The following is a 21,129-nucleotide window of genomic DNA, read 5'->3' on the forward strand; positions in this document are numbered from 1 at the left end:
AGCTGGAGGCACTGAGGTAGGAAACGGACAATGTTTCCCAACTAGTGTGCCTCCAGTTGTTGCAAAACTACAACTCCCAGCATGCCCAGACTGCCAAGGCATGCTGGAAGTTGTAGTTCGGCAATATCTGAAGGATCAGATGTTGCCGAACTGCAACTTCCAGCATGCTTAGGCAGTCTGGGCATGCTGGGAGTTGTAGTTTTGCGACATCTGGAGGTCCACAGTTTGGAGACCACTGTATAATGGTCTCCAATCTGTGCTCTTCCAGATGTTAGAGAACTACAGCTCCCAGCATGCCTGGACAGACTGAGCATGCTGAGATTTGTAGTTTTGCAACATCTGGAAGAGCACAGATTGGAGACCATTATACAGTGGTCTCCAAACTGTGGACCTCCAGATGTTGCAAAACTACAACTCCCAGCATGCCCAGAAAGCCAAAGGCTGTCTGGGCATGCTGGGAGTTGCAGTTTTGAAACTCTCAGAGGCAGCAGTGAGATCGCTTTACGGCGATCTCACTGCTGCCAATGAAGATGCCGCACTGCTGCCGGAAACTCACCTCCGGGACGCAGCGCAGCCAGGACCGCACGGAAGGACGCCGGGACCGCCTGGAGGACGCCGGGACCGCTCGGGACACCGCTCCGGCGGGTAAGTGACGCCGGGGGACGGGTCAGGGACACTTAGCAGACCGGTGTGTGTCCCGATCCCCGTGATCGTGACTCACACACCGCGCTGCTAAGTATTCTGATAGCGAAACGCTGCTATCAGCTAGTCAGATTTGACCAGCTGATAGCAGCGATCGCTGGGGGGGGTGGGGGACGAAACCCCCCGTGGTCGCACGGTAAGATGGCTGGCTAGCAGTGATAGCCACCATCTTTCCGGGCGCTGCGGGATGCCGCGAGTAGCGGCAGTAATGTCCATGACGTACCTGTATGTCATGGGTCGGGAACACCTTGCCACCCATGACGTACAGGTATGTCATAGGTCGGGAAGGGGTTAATTCAGTTATTCATGTGACACTGCAGTAAATCATGGGCCCCAGTGGTTTCTTCCTGTATGTAAAGCACATAACGGATTGGGATTACTTTTTGGCTGCAGTGTCATGTGAACAATGTACATGATAACACCACTGGGGGATACTGGACTGGGGGGGGAGTTTAGGGGAGAGTAAAGATCATACACCTGGATAAAAATCTGCCAGAAAACCCCTTTAGGGTTCACACGTACGCAGATTTGATGCACAGCTTCTAATCTGCATTTACAAATCCTGCGCATCAAATCTGCGCAGGATCCTGTACATGTGAACGTAGCCTTAATTTGGAAATAAAAAATATAAAAACAATGGCTAAAATGTTTTAGAAAAATATACATTGCTTTCCAATTTAATTCCACCAGTCTCGCCACCCCAAGTGTTATCAGTATTAACGTTGGCCCGGCAATCATCTGACCACCGCTATGGAAGCCCGCTTACATGTTGTAGTATAGAACCCCTTTAAAAAGGGAGATCCAAGAATAGAAATACAAAACAGCTCCACACCTGTACAGTGATCCCTCAACTTACAATGGCCTCAACATACAATAGTTTCAACATATAATGGTCTTTTCTGGACCATTGTAACTTGAAACCAGACTCAACATACAATGCTACGGACAGTCCAGATCTGTGATATCTGTCACAACTGGAGGAACTTACCAATCAGAATTGACATTTTACTGGTAAATCACCTGTATTACTGAAGTGCATGCACTGACTGGTGTCTGGTAGCGCCCCCTACAGTACAGGGAGGAACTACAAGTTCTGTGCTACTCCTTACCTGTGCCAGGGTTAGCTGCTCCTTTGGACATCTAGTAAGGGTGGCTCCATTTGGGATATTGTGTGTACTGAATAGGACCCTGAAGAAGCTCCTGTCCTCTACATAAACCAGTGTTTCCCAACCAGGGTGTCTCCAGCTGTTGCAAAACTACAACTCCCAGCATGCCCGGACAGCCAACGGCTGTCCGGGCATGCTGGGAGTTGTAGTTTAGCAATACCTGGAGGCACCCTGGTTGGAAAACCCTGACATAGACAGTGATTTACAGCTTCAAGCAGATCTTTCTTACTTTTATATGTAAGGACTTACTTTATCTATATTAGTTATCTACTTATTTTTCTTTAATCCTCACTTTTTCCTTTTTTTCGGATGACATTTTGGGGCTTCAGAACCAATTACCAGGTTTCCATAGAGTTATGGTCTCAACTAGAGATGAGCGAACGTACAGTAAATTCGATTTGTGAAGAACTTCTCGGCTCGGCAGTTGATGACTTTTCCTGCATAAATTAGTTCAGCTTTCAGGTGCTCCCATGGGCTGGAAAAGGTGGATACAGTCCTAAGAGACTCTTTTCTAGGACTGTATCCACCTTTTCCAGCCCACCGGAGAACCTGAAAGCTGAACTAATTTATGCAGGATAAGTCATCAACTGCCGAGCCGAGAAGTTTGTGACGAATCGAATTTACTGTAAGTTCGCTCATCTCTAGTCTCAACATACAATGGTTTCAACATACAATGGTTGTCCTGGAACCAATTAATATTGTAACTTGAGGGACCACTGTACTCAGGTTGTGTGTGGTATTACAACTTGGCTCCATTCACTTCATTGGAATTGACCTGCAATACCATACCTAACCTGCAGACAGGGGTGGTGCTGTTTTTCTAATCCTGGTTAAACTCCTTTTTAAAGGAATAATTTAGGAGGAAGACAGTGCTGTATACAACAAAGGTAGTTCCGCATATAAGCTTGGGTAAGTCTTAATAAACGTCGGGCATAGATTTAGCCATTTATATCTAAATTTGGCAGAAGTGGCATCAGTTATGTAAGAAGTCAGATTACATTAGAAACGTTTTTCTCAATATTTATGCACAATACATACTCCTATATGTTTTATTTCTCTAATGCCCGGGGTGGTGGAGTTGGAGGTCAGAACCCCGTCACGTCTCCAGAAACCCTTTCTTGTATCATTTTGTCCGCCTGCGGTGGGGAGCTAATCTTCTCATGCCTCATTATGCTGGCACTAGGCGTTTTCTCTTGTTCAGATTACAGGGCGGAGGAAAAGGGATTTAAATGGAAATGATTTAGTAAATCCTATGTAACCTGTCAGCACTTCTGAGAGAATATAGACAGTCTTATTGATGCAGGCAGCACCTCCTTTTCTTTAATAGAGGATTCTCCAACATAAAGGTGATTTCACATCTTAGTACTTGATGGGAGTTGTAGTTTTGCAACAGCGAGGGGGCACTGGCATTAAATGTTTCTGAATCAGACCATTGTTACTTATTATAGGACATCAGGCTATGCCCCGACCTGGCCCGGGCTGACTGTTCTTCTGAATCACATTTGGATCACCATTGCATGTAACCTGTCCTTATGGTCAAACTTCGCACTTAAAGTTTATGTTTCTGAATTACATAAGTGACAGCAGATTTTATCACTGTTACATTACCTATAGCTAAATGTATAGAAACCTAGAATGTGTTGGCAGATAAGAACCATTTGGCCCATCAAGTCTGCCCAATAATCTGAATGCGATCAATAGTCCCTGGCCCTATATTCAGGGGTTTGGAAATGTAAAAAAAAAAAAAAAATAGTATGTAAATAAGGTCTTTATTAATAGAAACCTAATAGGCAGACCAGTATGTCACCCCCGTTAAGTGGATAGGGCCCCTGGTAAGCAAGTCCACCCCATTAAGTAGGTAGTCCCCTTTAGGAAGATATGTCCCTTTATCAGGTATCCTCATCAGGTAGGCAGGTAGGGCTCCCCTAGTAAGTAAATAATGCCCATATAGATATGTCCCCCCAGTTGGTAGGAAGGGTGGGCTGAGGGCTCGCCAGTAGGCAGGCAGAGCCCCAGAAAGATATGTCCCCCATTAGGTAGAGTTCCCCCAAATGAAGACAGGCCCCCATATAGATATGACCCTAATCAGGTAGGGCTCCCCTGTAGGTAGACAGGCCCCACATAGATGTGACCCCCATCAGATAGGGCTCCCCAGTAGGTACACAGGCCCCCATATAGATATGACCCCCCCCCCATCAGGTAGGGCTCCCCAGTAGGCAGACAGGCCCCAGATAGATATGACCCCCATCACTGATGGGGGTCATATCTATTTGGGGGGCCTGTCTTCCTACTAGGAAGCCCTACCTGATGATCATAGGCCCCCAGATGGATATGGCAGGTAGGGCTCTCATTTAAACAATTATACCCCCTAAGTAGACAAGGTTAGCCCCTGGTGGTAGGCAGGTCTTCCCTTATGTAGTAAGTAACTGCTACTTACATCTGCCTGCGGGGACTTCCTGGCAGAGGTGTGCTTTAAGTGACGTCCTCGCACGCACCTCCGCCAGGAAGTCCCTGCAGGCAGATGTAAGTAGCAGTTACTTACTAGCAGTTTAGTGACGGGGCAAGACTTGGTTGCCCCATCATATGTGAATTTCTTCCGGCATTTAGTGCTGCTTGCCTGAAGCAGGGCTATATGCCTGAAGAAATCACCTGCCCGGCGCCCGAAACTGCATGTCCCGGACATCGGGAGATACAAATGCCACATGCCTGTATATTATATCCCTATCCCATGTATGCTTAGATGCCTTCAGGGTAATTGCAGGGCAAAGCGATAGAAGTCACATGGGAATTTTTAGGCCACAAATTCACACTTTAGCCCTAGTCATACAGGCCGTAGATACAGGTTGACCTAAAACAACCTGCGTCTGGGGAGTGATCTGCAGCCTGACAGCAAGGAAGAGGCCACATCTCCTATAATAACTATGTATTACAGCGCTGGTCTAACACCGGTTGATCTTCAGCTGTTACAAAACTGCTACTTCTAACAGGCTGTGATAGCCTCCAACAGTTGGGGCACGTTGGGAGTTGTAGTTTTACTATGTAGCAAATTGCTATTATACGCTTCTTATGTAATTGATATAAGTCTAGGAAGAAAATGCTATGTAGATGGCTGTATGGTGCAAGGCTTACTTAGAGCAGTGGTCTCAAACTGTGGCCCTCCAGATGTTGCAAAACTTCAACTCCCTGCACGCCCGGACAGCCTACGGCTGTCCGGGCGTGCTGGGAGTTGAAGTTTTGCAATTGTCTGGAGGGCCACAGTTTGAGACCACTGACTTAGAGGATTATGTATGACACACAGGGGGGGACATTTATCATTTGCTTTACACCACTTAAGTGTTCTAAATGTCCCTGCAAATTTTGCGCAGTTGCATTTTTTGCCCAATTTTTTTTCTACTTTACACAAACATTGATAAATATCCCCCACAGTGTCTATATAAGGCCAGGTTCACATATTTTTTTTTTTTTTTATCTAAAGCCGAGGAACGTGCTCTCGAATCACCCAAAGTGCAAGAAAAAGTGCAAACGTGTTACACTAAAAAAAACGTGCACAAAGGATGCGGTCTATCGCAAGCCCTTCTCCGATAGGAGAGAGGCCCCCCAACAAACCTTACCCTTCGCCTCCGGACCAAAAGGTACCTGCGAGGTTCCAGGTTCGATGTCCCTTTTCGCCAAAGCTACTAGGGGACCTCAAATGCTCCCGGCATCCCCCTTGGCGTTAGCCAAGGTATCTGCCCGCAGAGCCGATAACGGTAGGTACCCTGCCAAAGCAGGAGTACCCGGGGTGTTTGCAGGGAGGTGCGGAACCTAATGGCCACACACACACCTCCCCTAGACCGCCAGGAGGGACACCCAGAAAGGCTACCGCATCCTGACAAATCCTGTGAACACACAACACGCAAAAAGTGACACAGTGAGACAAAAATAAGTGAATGTGTGCAGATATACTGACATCCGGCCGGATCTATAAAAATGTCTCTGATCCTAGCCAGAAGGCCGGGAATCAAGAGGTGAGTGCCACAAGGTGAAGAGATTATGGTGCCCGTGCTTCAACTCAGTGAGTCCATCCTCCCAGTGAGTTTCGGCACCTCGGGGTCACCACTCCCCGAGGCACAAAAGTACCTCGGCTCTAGACCTTCTCAGCCTCATGGTGAGACCCGGAGGGACCAGGTCACATTGGGGCAGCCGTCGAGCTGATTCCTCAGAACCAGCCCCGGAAAGCCCTGGTACACCTGCATCCTCCATGCAGCACCCATCCCCACCAGCCCCATACCGGCGTAGTGTACCACCAGCATGAAAACTGATAAGAACAGATACTACACTTGATCTTAGCCAAGGCCAGGTTCACATATGTCTGGCGATCCAATGCCATCCCAGATGTGAACGGCAAATGCAAATAGCTGGATCTGTGGCACTTGGTGTCCCATCCAGTCACAAGCAGCCAGCAAATTTCTTGAATTCACATCAATAGAGTTTGTAGAAAACTATGTACACGCTGCAGAAACAACCCCAATACAATGTAGAGAAAGTATTTTCAGTCTCCCGAATAATCTCCTGCATGGGAACATGGCCTTCGCAGAAAGAGCGCAGTTTTGCAAACCGCATGTGCTTCCTGTCCATAGTGTGGCCGTCAGCAATTATGGATATCCTAATTTAAATAGTTCTTTTATCAGATCATCAGATTGTCTTGTGAGACACAGGTTTTACCACTAGATGGCACTACTGATCTAAAAGATTGGAAAGACTATATTCGGCCACAAGTCACATACTCGGTTAAAAATAAAAGCAAAATTAAATAATCCCGAGTAAGAGTATTATTAAAAGTCTAAAATCATTAGTTTGCAAACATTAGGAGTTAAAGCATACACACTTTATTATTTTCTAGCAGCTAAAACCATCATTATCCTTTAATAGCAATATCTGATTTCAAGGGAAGCAAAATATATATATATATATTATTCGAATATGTTTAATGTTGTTTTTCTATGAAATTAGCTGTAGTTTGTGGTTGAAATGGGGAAAAGATAGGGAGAAATATATGAAATAAGGAGATTGATGACAATTAATAGAATCCATGGAAAGTGAAAAGATAGATGTGCACACACATCTATGTATGTAAAATATATACGCACACACTCACGGAACAGCCATAACATTAAAACCACCAACAGTTGAAGTGGATAACATTGATAATCTTATTAGAAGAAAAAAAATAGGTAAATTTGGATCCATCTGATGCTGAAAGAAACCGTGTCGTTAAAGGGGTACTCCTATGGAAAACTTTTTTTTTTTTTTTTTTGCCAGAAAGTTAAACAGATTTGTAAATCACTTTCTATAAAAAAACTAATCTTAATCCTTCCAGTACTTTTTAGGGGCTGTATACTAAAGAGAAATCCAAAAAAGAAATGCATTTCCTCTGATGTCATGACCACAGTGCTCTCTGCTGACCTCTGCTGTCCATGTCAGGAACTGTCCAGAGCAGGAGAAAATCCCCATAGCAAACATATGCTGCTCTGGACAGTTCTTAAAATGGACAGAGATGTCAGCAGAGAGCACTGTGGACATGACAGAGGGAATGCATTTCTTTTTTGGATTTCTCTTTAGTATACAGCCCTTAAAAAGTACTGGAAGGATTAAGATTTTTTTTATAGAAGTGATTTACAAATCTGTTTAACTTTCTGGCACCAGTTGATTTAAAAAAAAAAAAAAAAAAATTTCCATAGGAGTACCCCTTTAACGACACTGTTCCTTTCAGCATCAGATGGATCCAAATTTACCTAATTTTTTTTCTTCTAATAAGATTATCAAAGGGGTACTCCTATGGAAAACTTTTTTTTTTTTTTTTTTTTTAATCAACTGGTGCCAGAAAGTTAAACAGATTTGTAAATCATTCTATAAAAAAAATCTTAATCTTTCCAGTACTTTTTAAGGGCTGTATATTAAAGAGAAATCCAAAAAAGAAATGCATTTCCTCTGTCATGACCACAGTGCTCTCTGCTGACATCTCTGTCCATTTTAAGAACTGTCCAGAGCAGCATATGTTTGCTATGGGGATTTTCTCCTGCTCTGGACAGTTCTTAAAATGGACAGCAGAGGTCAGCAGAGAGCACTGTGGTCATGACATCAGAGGAAATGCATTTCTTTTTTGGATTTCTCTTTAGTATACAGCCCCTAAAAAGTACTGGAAGGATTAAGATTTTTTAATAGAAGTGATTTGCAAATCTGTTTAACTTTCTGGCACCAGTTGATAAAAAAAAATAAAAAAAAATAAATAAATTAAAAAAAATTCCATAGGACTTTAAGGCAATTTCGAATCCAAATGATTTTATTTATGTGTAAAAGACAACACATTTTGGAAGGTAAAACATCGTATTCTCCCAAAACACGTTGTCTTTTACATTACTGTAACAAAATAGATTCTTCTCATTTTAGATGAGCTATGCCATTGCAGGGTCCAATGTGGTCATTGCAGTTACTTTTGTGTTGTGTCCCATGCATTTTTTTCATGGCGCAGACATTTGGCCAATGTTTCCCAACCAGGGTGCCTCCAGATGTTGCAAAAGTACAACTCCCAGCATGCCCGGACAGCCAACGGCTGTCCGGGCATGCTGGGAGTTGTAGTTTTGCAACACCTGGAGGCACCCTGGTTGGGAAACACTTCATTAGGCTGTAGTTCTATTATATTTACAAGCCATCATGGGTGTTGTGCCCTTAGCAAAACAACATCAGGTTAGTATGTTATTTATGCTCTCAGTATTCCACTTTTATTTGGGATGTGCCATACCAATTTTTTTTTTTTTTTTTTAGTCCAATGGGTGGAATCTATTGGGCAGCAAGTGGACATTCAGTTCTTGAAGTTCATATGTTGGAGCAGGAAAATGGGCAAATGTTATAATCTAAGTAGCTTTGGTTTGGGCCAAATAGTGACAACTAGACAATTGGGTCAGAACATCTCCAAAATGGTGGATCTTGTGGGGTATATCCAGTGTGCAGTGTCTAGCTCAGCGTTTCCCAACCAGGGTGCCTCCAGCTGGCACCCTGGTTGGGAAACACTGGTCCTGGAGGCAGCCTGGTTGGGAAACACTGGTCCTGGAGGCAGCCTGGTTGGGAAACACTGGTCCTGGAGGCAGCCTGGTTGGGAAACACTGGTCCTGGAGGCAGCCTGGTTGGGAAACACTGGTCCTGGAGGCAGCCTGGTTGGGAAACACTGGTCCTGGAGGCAGCCTGGTTGGGAAACACTGGTCCTGGAGGCAGCCTGGTTGGGAAACACTGGTGTAGTGCAATCCCACAGAAGAGCTGCTGTAGCATTATTGGCTGAAAAATGCTGGCTGTAATAGAAAGGAGTCAGAACACACAGGACATCACAACTTGTGTATCTGCAGACCGGTGTTTTGTCATAGAATGTGTTTTGCTGTACCCATTCTACGGCAAAACACCGGTCACAGTTTCCATGCTGACCCCTGTCTATTGATAAAAGTGCCTTCTATGGGCACATTAACATCAGAACTGGACTATGGAGCAATGAAGATGGCGGCCCAGTCTGGTGACCAGGTGCCTGTGCATTGCTTACATGGAGAAGAGACTGCAGCAGGACACACTATAGGGAACAGACAGGCCAGCAGTGGCAGTGTGATGCTCTGTGCAGTGTTTTGGCATGCTCTAGATGTTTACCACCTACCTAAACACTTTGCAGACCAAGCATACCCCTTTTATGGCACGGGCAGAATAATGTGCCCGACTACATTGCAAAAATTGTTCACGAATGGTTTGAGAAAGTGACAAATTGTTCAAGGTATTGACTTGGCTTCCAAAAGTCCTCATATCTCAATTTTATCAGGTGTCTGTGTGATGTGTCTGATCCAGTGTTTCCTAACCAGTGTGCCTCCAGCTGTTGCAAAACTACAACTCCCAGCATGCTGGGAGTTGTAGTTTTGCAATAGCTGGAGGCACACTGGTTGGGAACCACTGTATATACTGTACAGACATGGCTGTGTTCACACTATATACTTCATTCAATTGTCCTGTATTAGGCCGGTTTCACACTATATCATGCTGGGAGTTGTAGTTTTGCAATAGCTGGAGGCACACTGGTTGGGAACCACTGTATATACTGTACAGACATGGCTGTGTTCACACTATATAGTTCATTCAATTGTCCTGTATTAGGCCGGTTTCACACTATATCATGCTGGGAGTTGTAGTTTTGCAATAGCTGGAGGTACACTGGTTGGGAAACACTGGTCTGTTCCATAGAGGCCGCACCTTGCAACATACAGGACTTGAAGCATTTACTGGCAGATACCACAGGTCACTTCCAGAGGTCTTGTGGAGCCCAGACCTTGGCGGGTTAGACACACAAAAAAAATAAACAGGTGAAAACAGGACCCACAGAATATTAGGCAGGATGTTTTAGTGTTCCAGCTGAGGGGTGTAAATTTATGTACATGTTATATATCAAGTGATGAGCGTTCAGCCTAATTCTGGCTGAGATTGTAATTAACCATAATTTATTCCCAGGGCTGACTCTTCAGTAAGTTAGAGGGGAGGGTAAAGTGCGATATAGATTTCCTCCGAGCTCTGTCAGTGTTAGAGACAACGGAGCGAGTGTAACATTCAATGCAATTAGCATACAGATGGTATAGACAACCGGCATATTACTATCTTCCCCACACCTCGACTTATGTGACGTGAAATGAATCCTGAAAAGATGGAAAGAAAAGTATGAAAATATTTTAAAACACATGTAGAAATAACATTTTGTATTTCTTATAGCCGTTCCAAAATTCCACATATAGTTGTTAACCTCTTTCTATTGTCCAGTCACACATTGCTGGAATAAAGCAGTTCACATGTGCGATAAAGTCGATATAAAATGGCTCTCCTCTATTCTACATAGACACTATCTCATGGTATATGAGGACGATGTCACACGTCATAGCTTATCTAAATATGTCTTATCCAAACTTATATGAATTTAAATTGCAACAACACTGAGGAAGGATATCTGTTTCCTGGAAACTTCATAGGTCGAGACTTGCCTGAGACTCCAGGATAGTGATTTGTCAGAAGTTCCATTTAAGTCTGCGGGACTTTAGTCAAATGCATATCCTGGTGCACTGTAGTCTCAGGCTAAGTCTGTGTTCACACTGTTAGTCTTGTGCTTGTACCCGTGTTCAGTATTTAGTCTTCCTGTTAAGAGTCCTGACCCGTATTCCTCCATGTTATGGAGTTTGGTTTTGTAATATTCCTGTTTGACATCTTGATCTGTATTCCTTCATGTATTGGAGTTTGAACAGACTCCAGAGAAAACTTCAAAAGACAAAATCAGAGGTTGTCGAGAAATAGTCACCAATTAAACAGAAATACCCTACCAAAAAATAGAAATGAATTCACAAACACAATTCAGATAAAGACAAGTAATTGAACAATAGTTAAAAAAACAGATACAATAATAAAAGCACCAGAACTCAAACAAAAGGTAGGACACACTGGTGGTGGTAAAAGAAGGAACAACAAAGGCTAAATGACAATAAATTGTTGCTACAAAGGCATACAAAAAGCGCATAGTGTAATGTAAATGGCTACCTGCATTGGCAGGGAGAAGACCAAACAGGGTGCCAGACCTTACCTACCCAACCCCAATTATCATTTCGCTGCACAAAATGCTTCCTCAGGGGGCGTGACAGCGTCACTCCCCCTGAGGAAGCATTTTGTGCAGCGAAATGATCATTGGGGCTAGGTAGGTAAGGTCTGGCACCCTGTGGGGTCTTCTTCTCCCTGCCAACCGATATCCTTTGCTGATTGCTGTCAGGCTTTAAGTTTTTGTTGGAAATTCTGAATCCGCATCGTCTAATATTCCAGTATGCTTCTATATGAGTACATAAGTGCCACTTTATAGTTGTTATAGCCACTGAAATACATTTTCTATCACCAACACTTTTACACTTTTTATATACACATATATATATATATATATATATAAATAATATTATGAACGCTTAAGTGCACTACATTTCTGCCACATTTCATATTTGCATTTTGAGAGCAAAAGTCAGCATGGTGCAGGTAGCTGCACTAAAGAGCAATTCATTCATAGCTATATAGATAAAAAGCATTGGTTGCTCAAAGAACAGTGGCATGTTATCTATAAGATGTGCCGTGTGACATAGCTTTACTGAATACATTTAGTTACATTTCAGAGTATAGCGGTACATGGATGTGTAGTATGTCCATATATTGGTACCTAAAAATGTGGTATGTTGGAATTTTTATAGTCAAATTGGTATAAAGTTAAATATGACTGTCTTACCCTTTGATGACCACCCCCCGAGCTGTATGGTTCATAATCTCCCCGTATGGTCCAGCCAGGAAGCGCCAACCCTCCAAACCATAGTGTGCATTGCCCATACCTGATATTCTCAGACTGATTCATAAATATATTGTTTATTAATTATTGATTTATAATTATTTAGTGATTTCTTAAAAATTTGCTTGAATTAAAATGCACTATTAGCGTTAAAATGAAGCCATATTGATGGCTTACTCTTAGTATAGGCTATCAATATGAGATCAGTACAATGATTGGCTGGTTGAACTGGCTGCTTTGGCCCGTCACTTACAGAGGTCTCTACATTGTTCTCAGGACATGACAGTACGTTTTGTTGCGGCTGTGTCTAGAATTGCAGCTTAAAGGAGCTTCTAAATCAACTGGTGCCAGAAAGTTAAACAGATTTGTAAATTACTTCTATAAAAAAATAAAAAATATTAATCATTCCAGTACAGTACTTATCAGCTGCTGTTATGATCCACAGGAAGTTCTTTTCTTTATGAATTTCTTTTCTGTCTGACCACAGTGCTCTCTGCTGACACCTCTGTCTATTTTAGGAACTGTCCAGAGTAGAAGCAAATCTCCATAGCAAACCTTTCCTGCTCTGGACAGTTCCTGATTATGGACACAGTTGTCAGCAGAGAGCACTTGTGGTCAGACAGAAAGGAAGTTCAAAAAGGACTTCCTGTGGATCATACAACAGCTGACAAGTACTGGAAGGATTAAGATTTTTTAATAGAAGTAATTTACAAATCTGTTTTAACTTTCTGGCACCAGTTGATTTAGATTTTTTTTTTTTCCAGTGGAGTTCCCCTTTAAGCCCTTTGAAATTAATGGAGCTAAGCCACAGTGGTCCCTTCAATCAGTTACATTTTGAGAGTGCTAGGAGTCAGACCCCCACATATCTGATTTTGATGGCCTATTCTAAGAATGTCATCAATATTAAGGCCCTTTAAACAAGAAGAGTTCTAAGGTGCCCTGTAGGTTAACCCAGTCATGCACTGTACTCTCTGTTTAGCCTGTAGAAGAGGTACTCTACACCACCTTTGATGCCCCCTATTGTAAAGCCAGCCAGGGAATCAGTTGATATGCAGGCAAATATACATTGTATTAGGGTAGTGTATGCCATCCATTCAGTTGATTGGCCAACCATGTAGTCAGACCAGTCTGCCAGAGTGAGAACAGTCTTCAGAAGGGAACCTTATTCCCTTCTCTGACTTTATTTATGACCCAAATAGGTGTATAGAATCGGATTTTCCTATTAAGATAGCCTTTAACCTTTAAACCCATCCAATATTAACCAGCAGTACATGCTATGAAACAGTCAGTGATTGGCCTACTGAATGTGACTTAAATCTTATAAAAACCAACGTAGACAAAATCATAAGTGTACTCTTAGAAACCGCATAGTTTCCATTGTCCTGAAGGGTTCACCATCCTGCAGCTCCTGTCATTGTGCTTTATTCCTAGTCTGTGGAAGTGTCCGAACCATGTACCTGCATTCAAATCGCTTGATACATAGTCCTGGTTTATAGTCCGAGCCAGTGATTCCCAACCAGGGTGCCTCCAGCTGTTGCAAAACTACAACTCCCCGCATGCCCGGACAGCCAAAGGCTGGGAATCAGTAATCCAAGCACTGATAGAAAACATCGACAGCAACAAATTGTGTGTGTGTGTGTGTGTATATATATATATATATATATATATAATATATAATATATATATATATATATAATATATATAGAGAGAGAGAGAGAGATATGTATAGATATGTGTAGATAGAGAGACAACTAGCACGTGGAGCAGCACTCAATGTATAGAGGAGATGGGTGCAAGCTGTGGTCAGGCTCCGGTCTTGATACAGTATACGGATACACAGCAGCACTCCTGGAGTAGTGATGAAGGTTGTAGCTTTATTGAATCAAAGTGTTACAGCGAAGTTTTGGCCACCTCTCGTGGCCTTCATCAAGGCTTGATGAATGCCATGAGAGGTGGCCGAAACATTGCTGTAACATTGATACAATAAAGCCACAACCTTGATCACTACTCTGGGAGTGCTGCTGTGTATCTGTATGATAGATATAGACAGGGAGGCTGGTAATCTTTACAATTATCACCAATTATCATTTGTTACATTAAAGACATTTGCAAACAAAGTTCATCCTAGGAATGCAATGTCCTAAATCTTCCTCATCACTTTCCATTCTATTTCCCTCTCTTTGTCACCTTGTTATATGCATATGCATGAATAAGCCAGCATGTGATTGGTAACTCTCTCTCTCTTCCCTTCTTTTTCCCCGTTCTTCATCTCCATCCACGTATGTTTTGGTTTGCCATCTTTCTGGTTTTGTTACCCGTTTCTGTTTCTTTATCGACCCTTCATGTAAACTTGCTTTGGAAACATCTTAAGCGGTCCATCCCCTGCGAATAGTAACAGAGGATACGTGTCTGTTTCACTATTTAGTCCCTCCGCCAACGTCTCCTTCCTCTAAGTCTGTGAGCACCCCCAGTGAAGCTGGAAGCCAGGACTCTGGTGATGGGACGACCGGAGCCAGGTAAGTTGTTATGCTATTTCTTTTACATTTTTAACAGTAATTTTACATTTTTTTCTTATTTTAGATTGCTTACTAAAAACTTATTTCTCCTTAAAATTAATGGGAGATGGCTTATTAGTACGGTATAACTTTTCAAGGGTGCTTTCCCACAGACTTTAGATCAACAGCAACTGCAGGTACATTGTGGTTCTTTTCCACACACTCTCCTTAAAGGTGTACTCCGCCCCTAGACATCTTATCCCCTATCCGAAGTATAGGAGATAAGATGTCTGATCGCTGGGGTCCCGCTGCTGCGGATAGGATATACGATGTCTGGGGCGGAGTACCTTTTTAAGAGATTATTCTAACATTAAACTACATCCCTTCCCCTTATCCCCTTACACCCTTCCCTTCAATTCCCTGGTTGGACTTGATGGACATATGTCTTTTTTCAACCATACTAACTATGTAACTATTCTGGGCAAAAAACATTTTATCCCCCATCCAAAGGATAGGGAATAAGATGTCTGATCGCAGGGGGCCTGCCGCTGGGGGAGCTGCGTCTCCAGTTTCGGAAACCTCCGGGTTCCTGGGACTGGGGACGTGACGTGACGTCACACCACACCCCCTCCATTCATGTCTATGGGAGGGGGCGTGACGGCATAGACATAAATGGAGGGGGCGTGGTGTGACGTCATGTCCCCAGTCCCGGAAACCCGGAGGTTTCCGAAACTGGAGATGCAGCTCCTGCACATAGAATGCGGGGGCTGCAGGGAGATTGTGGGGGGTCCCAGCGGCGGGCCCCCGGCAATCACTCATCTTATTCCCTATTCTTTGGATAGGGGATAAAATGTTTTTGCCTGGAATACCCCTTTAAATTTAGGATTGGGGATAAAGTAGGTGATTGACGGTGGTCCGCCACTTGGAACCAGGGTCCGTTGTTTTACAAGTGAATAGAGCACCAGAGCGCATGCTTAAAAAAACCGCTCCATTTACTGTGTATAGGACTTCCCATCAATGCTATACTTGGCTATTTCCAGCAGCTATCATCGACAGTGAATGGAGTGGTAGCACGTATGAACAAGCACCGATCCATTCTGAGGGGGGACATGGTACTCTGTTCTGGGGGTCCAATTGGAAGGACCCCCCAAGATTATACACTGCATCATCAACTATCCTGTGGTTAGGGGATACGTGTACATGGTTATAATGCCTCAAACATAACATACCATCAAAACATAACTAACATAAGGTGCTGGTCACATTATACATTCATTTGAAAAGGTCTGGAGAGCAGAATCACTTTCTGAACCCTGTTTATATCACTAGATCTACTACAGAATTTTTTAACACATTGAGTCCCTATGACATCTCGTATAGCTATATAGACAATTTAACTCTACCCCTTCCTCTTTGTGTTTGTCTTACGTGGTGGTGACAGTAGTCTTTTACAATAGGAAAAAGTATCTTCCATATCTACTGGTCTCAATATCTACTGGTCTCTGAAGTCCAACTTTTTCTGTGTCTTGTATAGATTTTGTGTTGATCATAGATATATATTAGACATCCTTGCTGGATGCATCAGTATAAGATGCCTATTATTCAATGGTCACTCTCATTAAAACAAATCTTTGCTATTGCACTCCTTATGGTAAATAAAAAATATTTCTAATAAACTTTAAAGTTTTTTCTATGTTTTATTTGTGCTTAAAAAAAAGCTCAAGAGCACATTTTCCCCCATCTTATACACAGACTTTGGACCGAAGTCCAAACACAGGAAGTGCAGCCTGGAGTGCTGAGGGGGGCGTGTCCAACCAACAGCATATGGCAGTTAAGTGTGAGAGGAGCTATGATTGGCTGATGTTGGACACACCCCTCTCAGCACTCCAGGCTGCACTTTCTGTGTTTGGACTAAGGTCCAAAGTCTGTGTATGAGATATGGGGGGGAAATGTGCTCTTGAGCTTTTATAAGCACAAATAAAACATAAAAAACTTTATTGTTTTTAAACAAAGTATATTAGAAATATTTTTATTTACTATAAGGAGTGCAATAGCAAAAATTAGTTATAATGAGTGACCATTTCAGTCTTATATTGAGATGCTTTGAAGCTTACTAACCTTCTGCATGTGCTTATTTTGCAGTTCCAGACCTTCAGCTACCATAAAGTAAAGCATATTCCTTTTTCCTTGCTTTAACATTATATGGACTTTTACATTTACAGGGAACCTGTCATTAGGAAATGCAGTCTTATCTGCAGGAATAGAGATGAGCGAACTTACAGTAAATTCGATTTGTCACGAACTTCTCGGCTCGGCAGTTGATGACTTTTCCTGCATAAATTAGTTCAGCTTTCCGGTGCTCCCGTGGGCTGGAAAAGGTGGATACAGTCCTAGGAGACTCTTTCCTAGGACTGTATCCACCTTTTCCAGCCCACCGGAGCACCTGAAAGCTGAACTAATTTATGCAGGAAAAGTCATCAACTGCCGAGCCGAGAAGTTCGTGACGAATCGAATTTACTGTAAGTTCGCTCATCTCTATGCAGGAATCATGTCATATAGCAGAGGGACCTGAGCAGATTGATATATAGTTTTTGTGAAAAAAGTTCCAGGATAAATCATTCTTGGCAAAGTAGTCACATGGGCGGTCCTGCTCAGTGACTGACAGTTATGTATATAAACAGCTGTCGATCACGGAGTAGGCCCGCCCACATGACTACTTAGCCTAGAATGAGCAGAGATTTACATAAATACATTTACATAAATAAATGACGTGAAGTTTTTTCCCACAAAACTATTTTTTAATCTTCTCAGCTCCGCCTGCTCTATAACATGACACCTGCAGTTTTAACTCTATTTTTAGTGTGACAGGTTCCCTTTAAGGTGATACCAAACTGGCGGAGTTTTTTCCTAAAAAAAAAAAAAAGTAGCACAGTGGCTATAGTCAGTATAAACATGTCTATTACAGTTGAGCAAATCTACAGTAAACACGTGTATACAAACAAATGTGTTATATCCACGTGTTTACTGTAGACATTTTGTGTTCTGTAGGTTATATTATACAAATAATTAAATGGACACTGTCACTATAAAAAACGTTTTTTAAATGTTATATAGACATGTCAAGTGTTTTAATTGGTCAGGGTCTGTGTTTTTATACCTGGCGCAGTGTTTCCCAACCAGGGTGCCTCCAGCTGTTGCAAAACTACAACTTCCAGCATGGCCGGACAGCCTTCGGCTGTCCGGCCATGCTGGGAGTTGTAGTTTTGCAACAGCTGGAGGCACCCTGGTTGGAAAACGCTGCCCTAACCGATCACTAGAACAAGCCAAAAGAAGAGCATGCTAAGCAATACAATGTACTATGTAAGCCTATTGGATTGTCAACTCATACTTCTCTCCCTGCTCGTTCTAGCGATCGGTCTGGGTCTGAACACTCAAACCCTGACCTGTCAAAACTTTTGTCTTGTTTCTAGGACATGTGAAAAGTTTATTTTTTATTTTTTTAGCGACAGGTATTCTTTAAATGGAAATATTTATTTAAATTACTGAAGGTATATAATGCTAGTTAACTAAAATCCCTACAGACTGTCATTGTTGCAATGATGTTGCCAACTTGTGCCTATGACAGGGAATGCTGGGAGTTGTAGTTCTGCAACAGTTGGGGGCACCCTAGTTGGCAAACACTGGCTTAGAGCAAGTCAGAAGAAGGGCGCATTATACATGTTCTCTCCCGACTCTGTGTTGCACAACCAAGACAAACTTAAAATTTTAGTTTATGGGATTATCTTGGTCCACCTGCTTCTCGTCCAGTCTCTAGGACATGTCAAAAGGTTTTATTTTTTTAAATCGACAGGTACGCTTTAAAGGGGTACTCCAGTGGAAACCTTTTTTTTTTTTATTTATTTTTTTATTTTTTATTTTTTAAATGAACTGGTGCCAGAAAGTTAAACAGATTTGTAAATTGATTAGAAAATGGTAAGTGCAGCTCACAATTTAGTCTAGTCCACAGTGCTCTCTGCTGACACCTCTGTCCATGTCGGGAACTGTCTTGAGCAGCATAGGTTTGCTATGGGGATTTTCTCCTGCTCTGGATATTTCCTGATACGGGCATCAGGTGTCAGCACAGAGCACTGCGGACAAGACAAAGAAAATAATTTTTCCTCCTGTAGTAGTCAGCATTAATAAGTACTGGAAGGACAAATATTTTTTTAATAGAAGTCATTTACAAATCTATTTAACTTTCTGGCATCAGTTGATTTAAAAAAAATTTGATTAAAAAAAATTCGACCGGAATACCCCTTAAACAAACAAACAAACAACCAAAACAGAATAAGGGACTTCACACGTGTCTGCACTTTTGTTAGCCTGAAGAAATGTTTACAAAATGACCTGCTACAAAATACTGTCCCTTAAAGGGGTACTCTGCCCGTAGACATCTTATCCCCTATCTAAAGGATAAGGGATAAGATGTCTAATCGCTGGGGAACCCCATGATCTCGGCTGCGGCACCCCGCTGTAATCACTACACCGAGCAAACTCGTAGGAATATGATGGATTTCTGGACAGGCCTAATCTACATGTAGAACAGCTGCACATATGTTTGCATTGTATTTTTGTTGGGCTGTATAATGTAACCACCCCCCCACAAGCATACAAGTATGTGGTATACATTACCTAGCTTATACATAATCGTAAACCTTGATGTGAAACCAGGTGTGACAGTGATCTGTGGTGGCCTATCTGACCAGCTGGAGATAGAGTTTTGCCTTAATTCCCAATTCTCAATGCTGCCGAGTGATCAGTATTGCAATGTGTATTACTTATCACCTTGGTTCAAGGGGCTTGTGTTTAATGTCAACCATCAGTCCATGGACAACTTAAATGGAAGCAACCAGCAGCCTCCGACACGCATCATGAGGGTTAAAGGGGTACTCCGGTGGAAAACTTTTTTTTTTTTTTTTTTTTTTTAAATCAACTGGTGCCAGAAAGTTAAACTGATATGTAAATTACTCCTATTAAAAATCCTTCCAGTACTTATTAGCTGCTGAATACTACAGAGAAAGTTCTTTTCTTCTTGGAACACAGTGCTCTCTGCTGAAATGACGGGCACAGTGCTCTCTGCTGACATCTCTGTCCATTTTAAGAACTGTCCAGAGTAGGAGAAAATCCCCATAGCAAACATATGCTGCTCTGGGCAGTTCCTAAAATGGACAGAGATGTCAGCAGAGAGCACTGTACTTGTGATGTCAGCAGAGAGCTTTGTGTTCCAAAAAGAAAAGAACTTCCTCCGTAGTATTCAGCAGCTAATAAGTACTGGAAGGATTAAGATTTTTTAAATGAAGTAATTTACAAATCTGTTTAACTTTCTGGCACCAGTTGATTTAAAAAAAAAAGTTTTCCACCGGAGTACCCCTTTAAGCAGTTTTGCCTGTCCTGCAGGCCCACTGAATTTTTATTAGACGTATGTTGGGTTTCACATGGATTGACACATCTGAGCCTAAGGCTGTGGTTAACCTATAATTACAGCCATGTCACATCTTGGAAACACTATCAGTACCGCATCCCAGTGGAAATGAAGATTGTTTCCTTACCAAAGAGCTGATGTGTTAGCCGTCTTCCTGTAGCAATAGTACCATTTCCTGCACATGTTTTCTGCTGTGGGCAATGTTACAAGATACCGATCATTCACACCCAACGTGTACGGAGTTCTGCTCAGGATCATGTGCGGGATCACATCTCAAAGTGGATGAGAAACAGATTAGCAGATTCTGTGTGTTACACTGTAGCAGACGTCACTACATCAGAGGAAAGTGTCTCACTATGATTTCAGTGATAATGAGATGCTGCCTATACAGATATATAGAATGATAGAATTTCTACAGTTTTATAGCAGCTAATCTAATTAAATACATTACGTAACACGTAGTAATCTTTGGTTGAGTATTTATAGTGCAAACTGAGCAACATTCACAACTAAAAATCTCCCAACAATCTTGTTGAAATCCAGCATTTCTCCTTACATCTGTCATGAACCAGGACACCTCCTTTAGGGTGCGTTCACACGGCCGTCTGTCCTAGGGCTGGGCGGTAGACCGGTTCATACCGAACACCGAAATTTTTTCCTTGCACAATAGGACTTTTTCCCATACCGCAATACCGGTGTGGCCCCTCCCCCATCTAATGAATTATCGGCCGCAGATGAGTTGCGGCGGCGCTTTAAATGAATGAGTTTGCGGCCGCCAGTGCTTTATATGAATGACTTGCGGGCCGCCGGCGCTTTATATGAATGAAATGTGAGCCATGGCAAGCTGTCACCTCCCCCTGCAAGCGCTAAAAGCCTGGCTTTTAGCGCTTGCAGGGGGAGGTGACAGCTTCAGGCTCGCAACTTAAAAGAAAACTGTCAGAT

At 42.6% G+C, this 21,129-nt stretch overlaps 1 protein-coding gene across 6 annotated transcripts in view; it reads left to right on the plus strand.

Annotated features, from left to right (window-relative positions):
- Nucleotides 1-21,129, plus strand: part of DYNC1I2 (dynein cytoplasmic 1 intermediate chain 2) — a 151,113-nt gene that overhangs the window by 34,932 nt on the left and 95,052 nt on the right. For 2 of the 6 annotated variants that reach the window (XM_056533488.1, XM_056533492.1), the window contains exon 5: nucleotides 14,603-14,747. In XM_056533488.1, coding sequence (XP_056389463.1) covers nucleotides 14,603-14,747 — 145 coding nt within the window. Of the gene's footprint in view, nucleotides 1-14,602; nucleotides 14,748-16,868; nucleotides 16,893-21,129 lie in introns of all 6 variants that reach the window. The other 4 variants (XM_056533491.1, XM_056533493.1, XM_056533487.1 and 1 more) reach the window with 3 other exon arrangements.

The sequence above is a fragment of the Hyla sarda genome, chromosome 8, assembly GCF_029499605.1.
Source record: "Hyla sarda isolate aHylSar1 chromosome 8, aHylSar1.hap1, whole genome shotgun sequence".
Taxonomy (NCBI): domain Eukaryota; kingdom Metazoa; phylum Chordata; class Amphibia; order Anura; family Hylidae; genus Hyla; species Hyla sarda.